The 13,603-nt window shown below is 42.1% G+C and overlaps 1 protein-coding gene across 1 annotated transcript in view; it reads right to left on the bottom strand.

Annotated features, from left to right (window-relative positions):
* Positions 1–13,603, bottom strand: part of sspo (SCO-spondin) — an 83,995-nt gene that overhangs the window by 45,165 nt on the left and 25,227 nt on the right. The window contains 26 exon segments of the mRNA XM_069667821.1: positions 367–498; positions 604–737; positions 1,253–1,387; positions 1,471–1,641; positions 1,759–1,805; positions 1,914–2,169; positions 2,322–2,492; positions 2,594–2,788; positions 3,140–3,231; positions 3,562–3,687; positions 3,889–4,018; positions 4,927–5,049; positions 5,176–5,367; positions 5,460–5,624; positions 5,715–5,867; positions 6,189–6,338; positions 6,405–6,515; positions 6,618–6,857; positions 10,057–10,209; positions 10,356–10,497; positions 10,605–10,732; positions 10,821–10,935; positions 11,569–11,669; positions 11,755–11,859; positions 12,960–13,008; positions 13,239–13,398. Of these exon segments, the coding sequence (XP_069523922.1) occupies positions 367–498; positions 604–737; positions 1,253–1,387; positions 1,471–1,641; positions 1,759–1,805; positions 1,914–2,169; positions 2,322–2,492; positions 2,594–2,788; positions 3,140–3,231; positions 3,562–3,687; positions 3,889–4,018; positions 4,927–5,049; positions 5,176–5,367; positions 5,460–5,624; positions 5,715–5,867; positions 6,189–6,338; positions 6,405–6,515; positions 6,618–6,857; positions 10,057–10,209; positions 10,356–10,497; positions 10,605–10,732; positions 10,821–10,935; positions 11,569–11,669; positions 11,755–11,859; positions 12,960–13,008; positions 13,239–13,398 (3,676 nt within the window).

Genomic DNA, 13,603 nt, shown 5'->3' with positions numbered 1-13,603 from the left:
ATATATTTCATTTTTAATTGGAGATATTTCCAACATTATTATTTTTGTTTCATTTTGTTTCATCATTTTGTGTTGGCTGCTTTGGCTAAACTCTTCCTTTTATGCCCACAAGCCTTTGAACTGATTTGATTTTAGTTTGAGATTATTTGCATGAAAACTTAAAGGTGACCTACTTAAAAATTATTTAACAAAAATTAAAAGAAAGCACTGATAAAAAGCAACAGTGGCTGTATTAAAAAAACATTTAATGACTTGGTTCCTACCATTGCAGCTGACTTGAGAGCAGTTGACCAGCCTCCCTGTTTCACAAGTACTGAAATACAAATAAACACACATGTTAGATAATGATATAAGCTAATCAATTATTGTTAATACAGCAATGAAGTAATAAAGTTTTACTCACCAATTGTTGCAGTCTGAAGGCACGATGTCTCCTGGTTTGAACTGCTCTCCGCCCACATCACAGCGACAGTCAGACTCCCGCACACACTCACCATCCTAGAAATATGAAGGGCCATTAACAATATGCCTATGATTGCTGCTTGTGTGTTTGTGTGTGTGTACATTTTTATTTATTTTTGATTTTTGATCCAGCCCCCTCACCTGTCGGACAGTCCCGTGTGGACACTGGCAGCCTGGTGTGCAGTTTCTGCTAATTTCCATAGTGAGGTCTGTACATGACACTGCTCCCCTCACACACGGCTTCCACTCCTGGCCCCGAGGACACGTCCTGCCCACTGTGGACACAGCAGTAGCATACAAACATGGATTTAAAAAAAGCACTCTCAGTGTAATCACAGAAAATCTGACTGCATAAAAAGTATCAAGACAAATAGTATTTATCTGATTTTTTTTGTTGGTCTGATTTGACCAAAAAAACACATATTTTGGTGAGCACCTGCTTGAATCCAAAACAATACATACAGTATCATTAATGTGGCAATAAAATCAATCATTTAATTTTTATATGGACAAAGGTTATGCATAAATACTTGGTTAAAACCCCTTGGTTTCTTCAATCTTTTATACATTTTCAAAATTAAATGGCAAAGATTTTCTGTAATTCAAGCGCTTTAAAAACCTTGAATTCTTCTATTTTCTGGCTTTGATTGTTTTCTTGTGCAAAACTGTCTGTTCTATGCAACAAATGTGTAATTAAGTAACTACCTAGTGTATTAAAAAGTACCTACTAAAATAATTGTTATATTAAACTTATCAATAATGTTAGAAGAGAGTGTAAGTCTTGCTGTACCACAGGGCTGCAGGTTACAGGCACTGAACTGCTGAGCAGTGCCATGGACTCTGATGGGCCCACGTGTTCTGGTCCTGTAACCTCCTCCACACGTCACCGAGCACTCGGACCACGCACTCCATGGCTCCTTCACACCTTTACAAACATCACATTTAGATTCTTTGAAAGCACACAGGATTTAAATAAAAACATCTAAGAAACAAAATGCTTCTTCTCACCAAAGCATGGTTCAATGCTGCAGGTATCGATCCCAACTCTGTCTCCTTTGCAGGGACGACCCCCGAAAGCTGGAGGAGGATTGGTTCCTGAGCGATAGCGCCTTCTCACACCGACGTCACATGTTCGACTGCAAGCGCTCCACTGTGTCCAGCTGCTCCAGCCACAGTCCACTGAAAAGCACACACGGGATAAAAGAAAGAGAAAGTGAGGGGCAGGTCCAAAAATGAAGGACAGCAAAAGACAGGGAGGAGGACAAGTTATAAGACATTAATAGAAATGCCACTCACCAGAGCAGGGAGCTGTTCCACACTCCATTTCTCCATTAGTGCATGTACTGTCGAGACACACGATGCAAAACAAGTGACATTTAATCTTAGAAGTAGAAGTAAGACCGTTAGATTTACTTTACAATTAAAGTAACTTTGGACAGGACCAACGGTACCAGTTATTGCAGACATCACCAGGCAGGGTGGCACCAGCTGGGTACAGCTCCCCCTGGTGGTAACATGGGCACTGTGCCAGGGGCACACAGCTGCTGTTGAACAGGTAGAAGCCAAGGGCACAGTAGCAGCCATTGTAACAGGCAGTTGCACACTGAACCTCTGTGGAGGTCATGTCCAAACACACCCGTGGACACGCGCCACCATGAGCCTCACACTCTGCTGCTGTCATGTACATCATGCCCTCTGGACAAACACCTGTGGAGAGACGAGAAAGGACAAGGACTGACTATCACACATACACACAGAGGAATTTACTGAGTGAGTGAATTAAACAACAAAATGAACACCAATATATATTTTTTAACTGAGTTAAAATATATGAGCAATAAGAAAACATGACGCACTACCTGAGCAAGGATGGGAGTTGCAGTCTCCTGTCTGTATGTGCGGCCCAGGGCAGCTGCCGCCCCCGTGCTGTGGTGAGGGTGAATTACAGTATCGCTCTCTAGTTTGGACGCCAGAGTCACACTTTGAAGAACACTGAGACCAAGGTGACCAGTCTGACCAGCTGCCATGCACTGAAGGATAAAGAGTCCTCATTTTAGTCTACTTCATAAATCAAACACACAATTTGTGGAGAATAAAGGGAACAGATATTCAATGAAGATATCTGTAATACCTGGACAGTGTACAGTGTTACAAGGCTCTTGCTCCTCGCTGTCACCTCCACAAGCAGAATTTGTGTGTGTGTTGTTGTAGGCTGTGAGTGTGTGGTTGCAGCTGCGGAAGCGTCGTCTGATTCCAACATCGTCTACGTGGTTGAAACATGTCTTGCTGCACTCTGACCAGCTGGTCCATTTACTCCAGACTCCATCTGGTAGCACTGAACAAGAACAGGACAAAGTCATATCACACATATAACAAAAAAGGATGCTCATGAAGTTATTCTTTACAGTTTCCTTAAACTTGATATATTTTACACTAAAGCCCACAACAGTAATAGATCTACAGTACCAGAAGAGAAGCCTGAAGGCTAATAAAAATGAAGATGAGTTGTTTGTCCAATAATTATTCACTTTAGAAGCAATGCAGCAAAAACTTTGGTCCATATAGTCGGGATATGTGAGAATATAAATTTTAGGCAAATAAAAAAGCCTTCTGTATAAAGAAATATCTTTATAGAGGAGTGTGACATCGCTAGTGTTACTGTAGTGTGTTGGTTTACCAGGGAGGCAGGGGCTTGAACAGCGGCGGGCCTCCGAGGAGTCTCCTGGGCAGGGTTGGATCCTGACTGCACCAAATGGGATCACTGGAGACCTGCGGAGACAACGTAAAGACATAAAGATTCCTAATACTAAATTAACAGATGATGTATGAACCATAAAAAGTCCTAACTTGATAACGAGTGCATTAAGACATGACTAAAAAGTTGATTAAACATACAATACCGAATCATTTTGTATTTCAAAAAACAGTAAACCAGATACACCTACAAACTAAAGTTTACAAAACACAACAAAAATAGAAAACAAGTACAGAATAAGAAACAGAAGTATGTAAAAGTGTTATGAAAAGTAAAATGAGGCTGAAACAAGGCCATCGAGTGTTTAAGTTGATTTACAAAATTTATAACATAAACAGGCTCACCTGTAGCGTTGCTGCAACCCCAGACCACAGGTTACATCACATGGTGACCATGACGACCAGGCTGACCAATTACAGGTTGCCACACAACTGGAGGTGTCACAGGTTACTTTTCCATCTCTGCAAACACTGATGAAGCATTTTTATTAGCTTCTTTTTACAATAAATAGCAACACACAATAAGGCAGCCAAAAGGACTATGAATAAAAATAAGCTTGAAACTGCCAAATGTGACTCATTCTTGGATGAAAACGCATAACTTGATGTGCATTTTAATAGTCACTTTCAGAGTACAAAATGAAAACAGAATATGTCTGAGATGTCTCTCACCATGTGGTGCACTGGTCCCTGCGGACCGTCTGTCCTGGCTGCAGGGTTTGACCGTCCCACAGACAGATACACTGGCTGGCATTCACACATCGCCCACCCTGAAGGTACAGACCATCAGGACAGCGACATCCTGAAGAAGAAAGAAACAAGGTCTTTATCAGCATTGCTGCTAAAACTGAATAAGTCTTGAGCTGCTATCATTCTATAAAAATATATTAGTATTGCTTTCATGGATGTTTGTGCCCTTTAAATATGTTGCTTTATTTGTCTCAATAATAGTGCTTATGAAATACACATAAAACTCAATTAAAGTCTATCTTTGTTCATCTTTCCAAATATTACAATAGCAACTAGCAAATTCTATACAAGCAAATAAAAGGAGTTTTAATGTACTGTCTTATGTTTAGTGCAATATAAGATACTAAATGAACGAGATGCACTTAGTACCTCAGGAATAATTGCTGAATCCTTCTATTCTTTGACAGCCAAAAAGAAAAAAATAATACTCATAATCATGAGCTTTAAATAGTATTTTTTTATGTACATTTATTTCTGTGACCGTATATACATCTGTCACTCAAGTGGTCATTATACGCCAAAGGGTATATTCTGTCTATTTGGCCTTGGTATTCAAAATCAATTTATATATTTTTTTAATAATGCTTTAACTTACACTTTATTAGAAAGAATAAACAGTCCACAGACTTTAAAATGTCTTTAAACGCTTACAGTCTACATTTATCAGGTTGATGCATTTGATAGATGCAGTTGTTAGATACTGAACCCCCGAAATACAAGACATTAAAAAAACGGTTTGGGCATAAAGTAAAAATTTCATATTTCATGCATTAAAGGGCAAGTGCCATTAATTAATTAACATGTACAAACAGCACAAAATTAAAATCCAAACACTATTACTATGCTATTCATTGACTGGGTGTCAGTTATGACAACTTTAGGATATTTAAACGCAAACACTGACTTCACTCTACACACTAGGGTCCAAAGCGACACCCCATCCCCTCCTGTGTGTCCTACCCAGTATACACGCTGCAGTGCAGTTGCTAGTCGAGCTGAGATGTGAGCAGGTTGGAGGACAGTTCTCGACCCTCCCGGCCTGGCAGTCTGCCTCAGTCACCAGCACCATGTTGTTCACACAACCTAAACAACCAATCAGAGAATTTAATTTAGACAGTTTACAGACTTAATCATGTGTATAGTGGTCAAGAGTATTGTACAATCCTCATGAAATAAACAGAATATATTGTTTAACAGAGCCCGAGTCACCTGTCTGCGTGCCAATATCTTTGGTGCAGGGCTGGCTGTTGCAGCTCTGGCTCTGCAGGGTCATGCCCTGACAGTCCTGCCCTCCGTTCTTGGGAGGAGGAGCAGAGCAGGTTCTGTTCCTCTGCCTGACACCACCTCCACACTGAGCATCACACTCGGCCCACTCTGTCCACTCTGACCAGTGACCATGCACTGAAGGGGAGGCAGGAGAGAATGAGATTAAGATAAGCAGTAAGTCAGATATAGGGTGTTTGTGAAAGATACATCAGGTTCAGAGGACAAACCTGGACATGCTCGAGGGAAACAGGCTCGACTGTCGAACTGAGCTCCACCACAGGCCCCTCCTGGAAGAGCTTCTCTCAGTATGTCTCTCTGCCGGAACAAGGAGCCCAGTCCACACGATACACTGCATGCACTCCAGGCTGTCCAAGGTGACATGATGCAGTCCACTAGAGGAGAGGAGAGCCGAGGTGAGGACATGAGAATATTCTACCTTTATTTTGTCTCATTACCGGTTATGATGTGGGCATATATCTTACCACAATCTTTCTCGTCCGATCCATCCATACAGTCTTTCTGCAGGTCACATCTGCGGTCCAGGTGAACACACTCGCCGCTAACACAAGAGAATTGCTTTGCAGAGCAGGGGCTGGGCAGTGATGGGCCAGTTACTGCTGGTCTGGCTGTGGTGCCTGATTAGACATTGAGAGACAATACCAGAACTCTCATTAAGTTTATTCGCATCATATTTTTTGTAGAGCCCAATCAATGTTTGGGTTGGCCAGTGAATTTTCCCACCTTCAATTAGTATCGGTCACAAAACTCTCATATCAATTGGACTCTAATACTTTGCATGTGTATGAGATCCATCTTGACACTGTATATATTCAATATGGTACCAATATCATCAATACCAACTATTCTACATTAACTCTTCGGAACATTTGATTAATTCTACTTCTTTTCCTTCAGTTCTTTCACCACTCTGCCTTCTGGTTGTTGATGCGTACCACAGCGCTCTTCATCAGACCCGTCAAAACAGTCCCGTCTGCCGTCACACACCTGAGCCGAGTCCACACAGCCAAATGACCGGCATGCAAATTGGCCCTCCACGCAAAGCACTCTGGGTAAGCCACCATCATGGGTTGTAGCGATCCACGTGGCTGTAAATAAAAATAGTTACAATATGTGTCTGTTTTGTTTGAAGTTTTTAAAGTTGTTTTTGTCACCTTTTGTGGTTTGCAACCCAGGTTTTCCAGAATGGAGGGTTGTGGAGAGATGCAGTCCAGGTTGACCTGTGGTGACCCCTGGGTGGATTGATCCTCTGGTGGTCCAATGGCCTGATCATATAGAGAAAAAAGGAATTAATTGAAAGAGAAAGAGACGCATTCCAAAAAGGAAAACAACAATAAGAGAAAGTAGTTTTGATTAACAAATATTACCTGCACTCGAGGTTGAAGTCTTCTGAAATCCAGGTTCACCTGTGACACCCTCGCTAGCAACACCAGGACGGCCACCTGGGAACCTGGTGGTTAGAAAGCCTGGGGCGCCTGTTGTACTTTCACCATGGAAACCTGGTCGGCCTGTGGAGCTGGTCTGGTTGTGCACCCCTGGAGAGCCTCTGGTTGGAGCTGTACCTAAAGAAGAGGATGAGGTTAAAGACAGATAAACAAAGATATGAAAATAGATGAATGATGAAAGAAAATGGAATCATTTAGGGAGCCTAGAATTGGTGCCATGACTCAAAAGAAGCTAAAAAGTGTGTAAGAAAAATATTCCCTAAGTTCTCACCACAGTTTATCTCATCGGAGTGATCCTTGCAGTCCAGTCGACCATCACATAGCACAGAGACAGGGACGCACTCTTCACTGTGTCGGCATGCAAACTGCCCAGGATTACAGCGCTGCACAGTTACTTTGCCACCACCAGAGGGAGACCTCGTCACACTGCCGGGGGTCACAAGCTCATCTACAAGAACAGGAGGAAAGGAGGTTTGATAATTACATTGGTGTTAAGTACATTTTGATTATTAATAATTAAGTTGTGCATTCAGTTAAACTCCTCACCTCCTCTGCAGCCGAGGATCTCGGCACGCAGATAGAAAGTGTGTCTGAACTCCACAGGAATGATGCGTAGGTAGCGGGCTCTGACCAGACGACCGAGCCAGCGAGTCACAGGGGTCCTGCCCACCATCCGCACCTCAAACACCTACACCACAACCAAGAGCACATGCAGTGATATGAGTAATGTATTTTTGTTTTTCAGCATCATGTATGAACACATTTATGACACATTTCATCATATAAGGATATGTGTTAATACAGAAAGTATGAATCTAAATGTCCAAATTAGTGAAGTTACCTGAGCTGGGCTTCCAGGCTTCCCATCCTCAGTATAGTCTGTGAAGAGGCTGCTGTGGAGGGCGAAGGCCAGGCGATATTTAGTGAGGTAACCCCACATGCGTTCACTGCCCTGTGTGACCACCCCTGACACCCATGTAGGCTCCAGGAAGTCCACCTGAAAGAATGGCTTGGGATCTGTAGGCAAGGGGCTCCAGCCGGGCTCCATAACCTGACTGCACAGAAGATCATATGGTTTGTTATTTTATACTTTATATTGTGCACCCCCCCCCCCAAAAAAGAATGAAATCAATTTAACAGGCTTTTAAGTGCAGACAGATGTATCAGATACTGTAGATGTACGTATGTGCTTTTTAAATACAATACAAAGATTACATCACTCACACGTTAGGGATGATGTTTAGACGTCCGGCATCAGCAGGGTTGTTCTCACGATGTGTGGATGAGGTCAGCTGCCCATATCGTAATCTTCCATCCTCCAGTCCAAGAGGAGAGGAGCAGACTCCTACAGAATGTGATTTTGGAGGTTTGCAAAACTGAACACTTCAAAGCAAAATTGGATTTTCTTTATGACTTTTTAAATGAGACTGATGTTCTCAAAACCCAAGATGTTCACAAAATACTGTATTAAACTCACCTCGATATCCTGGACCACCATCCTGTGAAGACATTAGGAAATAACACAAGTGTTTATTATAATGTATCTATATGAAAGGTGTTTGGGTCTTGTTTTGTTCTGTGTGTCACCAAAGGAACAGGAGAATGGACCTGCCCTCTGCTCATTTCCTCAATGTTTAAGTACTAAAGCACGGACCCATAAACAACGTTTGGGAAAATTGACTGAGTAACAAAATAAGGACAGGCCATGACCTCAGCAGGCTAGAAAAGGCTGGATAAAAATGATGTAGATAAAGGAGCCCCCTTTTCATTTCTGCTTCTATGGATGTGTTTTATTGTGTTTTATGTTGTTTACGTTTGAAAAAGGTTAAACAATTTATTTAAAAAAGGTAGGCCGTTCATGATGACAACATACTTTTTCAGCTTTACTTTTACTTAATTTTCTTAATTTAAACTTTTTTCTCTGTAATATAATATTCAATTAAGTTCTAGCAAGTGTAAGAATTTGTAAGAATGTATCGTATCTGGTAGACCGTTGTGAATCCATTTGTCTTAAATTGTGATCACATTTGAAGGAAAAGAAGTAAAAAATATCGAGACACATAAAACCAGAGATACACATGAAGAATACAGAGAACGCTCTATTATTAAAGTGTGTTCTTACTGTTGGTTTTACTGCAGGATGAGTGACAGCGGCCATGGATGGAGTCCTGAGAGGAGCAGCAGTGGATGAGTATGGTCTGTAATTAAGCACAACAACAAATAACATATATAACATATACAAATAAATATCTAAAATCCTTCTTTATAACACACACACACACACACACACAAAAAAAAACACTGAAAGAAGAGATGGATAAATATATAATTGCCAGCCTGTCGATTCTCAACCCCAGTCCTATCATGCTATTATGGGGAGCTAATGCCATTATGGTACGAAAAAACATGCAATTTCGCTCTGTGCCTTTGGAGGACCGTATCCGCTTCTCCAATGGGCCCTGGAAAACCTCCGCCAGATGATGTGTTTTACATCATCTGGCGGAGGCCAGGGAGCTTTCTAAACTACACTTCCTCAATCTAGGACGCCCGCCTCTGATGTCATGTCTTGTTCAAAATCATCAGGTTTGAAATGTAGGCTGCAGACCTGAAATTTTTTGAGACAATCCACTGGTATATTCTCGTCGTATTTCGGATTCTGTACCGCTCTGAGTCACTGCCTGCAGTGATCAATGTCCTGGACTGGAAAATGCTAGTATTTCACTCCAGCATCTCTCACTGGGCCGTTCCTTTCAGAGGGAGAGGCGCAATGCACGCTGGGTGTTGTAGAAATGTAAAATAAGCGAAACCACGAGCTGTTTGTACAACTTTTTTCACAGCTGTGGCGCCAATTTTCAAATATTATTGCTTCTATTGATTACAGAGAACACCAGCTTTGACTGACAGTGGCTTTTTTCAGGGGCAAACTGCTCCTTTAAGGAGAGAAAGTAGAAAAAGTAGGAAGCAGGAAGCAGACATGAACTAACAACATGACAAATATTATAGTCCAACTTTTTACAACTGGTAAAAGTAATAATAATGCCCTCCACCTGTCTGACTGAGTAGTGATGTTGTCATGGGGATGGCAGCCGGTTTCATCCTCTCCTTTTGGACAGTGAGGGATCCCATCGCAACGCTTGCCTGCCTCGATGCAGCCCCCTGGTGGGGGGCAGGAAAACTGACCAGCGGGGCAGCTGCGTGGACTGGTGACTGTTGGGGATGGCTGCGTACCTGCATGCGAGGATTGATTTTTGAGTTCTACTTACAAAGCCAATAACAAAAAACTTCAAAGATGGACTAAAGATGGCTGACAATGTAAGCAGGTGTCTTTCCTCAGTTTTTTTTTTTTTTTTACAATAAATGACACAAAGATGTGTAAGGTTGGAAAGCTCACCACAGTACATCTCATCTGATCCATCACCACAGTCATTAACCCCATCACAGACAACTCCCAGGGGACCTGCTGGCACACAGCGACCATTTCCACACTGGAACTCCTTCTCCCTGCAGCCCCCTACTGGGGAGACTGGGGAAGGAGGAGTAGGGGATGTCGACCAGTGGTCACCTTGAGGAGAGGATTCAAAGAATTTTGGGATCACATTTATGCAAGGAAATGATGTAAGACCAGCAAAGTAGCATTTAGAAATAGCATGATCCTCTTACCATCTCCACAGCCCATGATCTCAAGTCGAAGGTAGATGCCGTTCTGGAAGTCGTGTGGCAGCAGGCGGACAAACTGAGCCGACACCATTCTGTCCAGTCTGGTCTCTGCCACCCCTCTATCATCATGGTTGCCATTAAAAACCTGGAGGGGGAATGATAGAATATCAACTTCTAGATCTGTAAAAGCAATGTCAAGTGGCCTCCTTGGTAAATGATGAAAAGATACAGGGAATTTGTTTCATGTGTAACCTTTGCTCTGGGCCGGGCGTCAGTTACAAGCTCTTTGTAAGTGTACCATTGTCGGCCATCGTGGCTGAACTGGAGGTAGAAGCTGGACACAAAGGTGCCAAATACACTTCCACCCTGAGTAAGCACACCTGAAGAGGAGAAAAGAGAGCATTTTATTTATTTACAGCATATAATCTCAAAAAGGAATCTACATTTACTAGATGGATGCATGCTCACCTGTGATGTTGTACGGTTGCAGCAGGTCTATCTGGATGTAGGGGCTCTGTGTGTTGCTAGTGCGTCCTTCAGGGCTCCGCTGTGGTAGGTCCTTATACTCCTCAGGTTCTGGACTCCAGCCCTGCAGACAAACATTTTGCAGATTCAAGGGAATACATATTCATGTTGCAGCAGCAATGCTTTTGAGTCAAATCTGACCTTCAGAATGCATGTCAAATACAGTATATCAGTCTTCAGAAAAAAACACAACATACACTTCAATATTAGCATTAGTTATGCAGGTATTTGTCCATAAACCAAATATGGCATTGGAGAAAATGAGATTCAAGTTCATGGCAATCCATTCTGCAAACATTTCCCTTGTAACCAGGGGTAATGCTGCAGGTGACACTAGAGGTAAGGTAGCATGACACCTCACCAAGGATTCATCTCAAGGATACCATGAATGTATGCGCTACATGCATGGAAATATTTTTGTTGTAGTTTTAAATAACTTTCCTCTCTTCTCTTAAAATGATCTGACTTGGGCCTTGTCGCATTGATAAAATAATCCCATTAATTACACACTTCCTTGAAGGTCCTGTTTTAAAATGGTCAGGGTCAGCCACAGAGCTGCAGTCTTGGAGCTTATGTGGATTAAGCAATTTCCTGAAGAACATTTCACCAGCATGAATACAACATTTGGTTGTACTAAATTATTCCATCAATAGTCTTGGTGTACCTGGAGGTCACTATGTGGGTCCCAGCTGTGGAGGCGACCTGCTTCAGGGGGATGACCAGTCTGCTGTGACGAGGCACTGAAACTGGAGGCTGGGAGAGACTGAATACCCAGAGGAGACCAACACTCATCTGAACAAAAGACAGGGAGATTTCATGAAAATCAGAGGCTAAAAAACTGATTTACCTGTTAAACTGCATGAACATCTGATCTTACCTCCAGGAGGAAGTGGATATGTGGGAACCAGAGGTTTAGTGCCCTCTGCTGGCTTGGAAGTCACAGTGTCAGGGCTTACTGTCACAAGAATGGTGTCATTTTCTCCTACAGAGAGGTAATAGGATGGAAAAGAGAACTCTGACTTTTTTTGCAACTTTTGTGTCAACAAACAGACCCTTACTTTTGGTTAGCTGCAACTTTGATGTGAGACAGATAAATAAAATCTCTTTAAAGCTTGTATTTTGCCTACTTTTTCTCTTATCTCATTTTACAGGTTTATACCAAAATGAAAATATACTTCTTAAGGTACTCTTTCCCTATCCTGGCACAAAACACTGTGACATCTCTATAAAGTTAGAGATTTCTGACTCCTTTTTAAAGGGCCAGTCCAATTTTCAACCTCAGGCCTATCATGCTATTATGAGGAGCTAATGCCATTATGGTAGGACAAAAAACAATTTCGCTCTGTGCCTTTGGAGGATGCTATATAAGTAAAAAATGTCATCTGGCGGAGGCCAGGGAGCTTGCTAAACTACACTTCCTTAATCTCGGACGCCCGCCTCCGATGTCATGGCTCGTTCAAAATCCTCAGGGTATAAATGTAGACTGCAGACCTGAAGATTTTTTAGACAATCCACTGGTATATTCTTGTCGTATTTCGGATTCTGTACCGCTCTGAGCCGTTGCCTGCAGTGAAAAAGGTAGTATTTCACTCCAACGTCTCTCACTGGGCCATTCCTTTCAGAGGGAGGGGCGCAATGCACGCTGGATGTTGTAGGAATTTCTCCACAGCTATGGCACCGATTTCAAATATTATTGCTTCTATCGATTACAGTTTTGACTGAGCAGGGGCAAATTACTTCTTTAAGTTGATAATCTTGTGAGTCTCTTGTCAGCCCTAATTCTTTTATTAATTTCTCGTTTTTTAATTGTTTTAACAGTTACACTAAATTGTTTTTTGATCATGTGAGATATGTTTGTGGTCTGACTCAGAGGAGAGCAGGAAGCCCCCTCCACGTTTGAACTGGAGGAATTTATGATCCTTTATCAAAGCAAGAAACCTTCCAGACTTATTCTTTCAAGATGGAAAAAAAACAGATTAATCATTTATTAGAATCTAGGTCCTCTCTGACATTAATGCATTGCTAGTGAGTTAGCTGTTACAGATAGACAGATATTTAATGCTTAGACAGTGATGATTTTACCTTGGCAGTAACAACACCTGTCTCCCTCTCCAGGCACCAGACTTTGGCCCTGCGCAAAGACACGACCATTCAAACGTTTACAGAGACGTGTGTGAAAGAGTTAGTGTGGAAAACATCTGTAGAGGAAAAGTCTGCACAGCAAGCGGAGCAGTGTATCATGATGGGGAGAGTGTGGATTAGACTCTTTACATTGGAATAGATTTGAGCCCTGATGCATTACTCAAATCAAAACAATGTACTGCATCATATTTTGAGAAATATTGACGATTGTACCCTTACCTGTGGGCATCCACTGACGGCATATGGACAGTAGGGGGAACATTGCACTGTAAGGTTCGGCAAACAGTGACATAACAGGCAGTGGTCTGACCTCCATCTGTCTCCCACAGCATGGGACTGACCCTGGTACTCACAATCATGACATGGGTCTGTTTGGCACCTGCACACACACACACACACACACGCACACACACACACACACAAACAGATAATAACATGTAAAATGCATGCAGGATTCTTTGAATGCATGACGTTTCCCACATCGATTATATCTCTGCATTTATCGACCTACAAGTAACTATTGTTGTTAATACATACAGCATTGTGGTACTGAAAATAGATAGAACCACAGACTCTAGAAAAAG

This window comes from Semicossyphus pulcher, unplaced genomic scaffold, assembly GCF_022749685.1.
Source record: "Semicossyphus pulcher isolate SPU_LCO1_2020_fin unplaced genomic scaffold, fSemPul1.0.p SCAF_18, whole genome shotgun sequence".
Classification (NCBI taxonomy): domain Eukaryota; kingdom Metazoa; phylum Chordata; class Actinopteri; order Labriformes; family Labridae; genus Semicossyphus; species Semicossyphus pulcher.
Note: the sequence above shows the minus strand (reverse complement) of the source record. Positions and strands in the feature narration are given on the sequence as shown.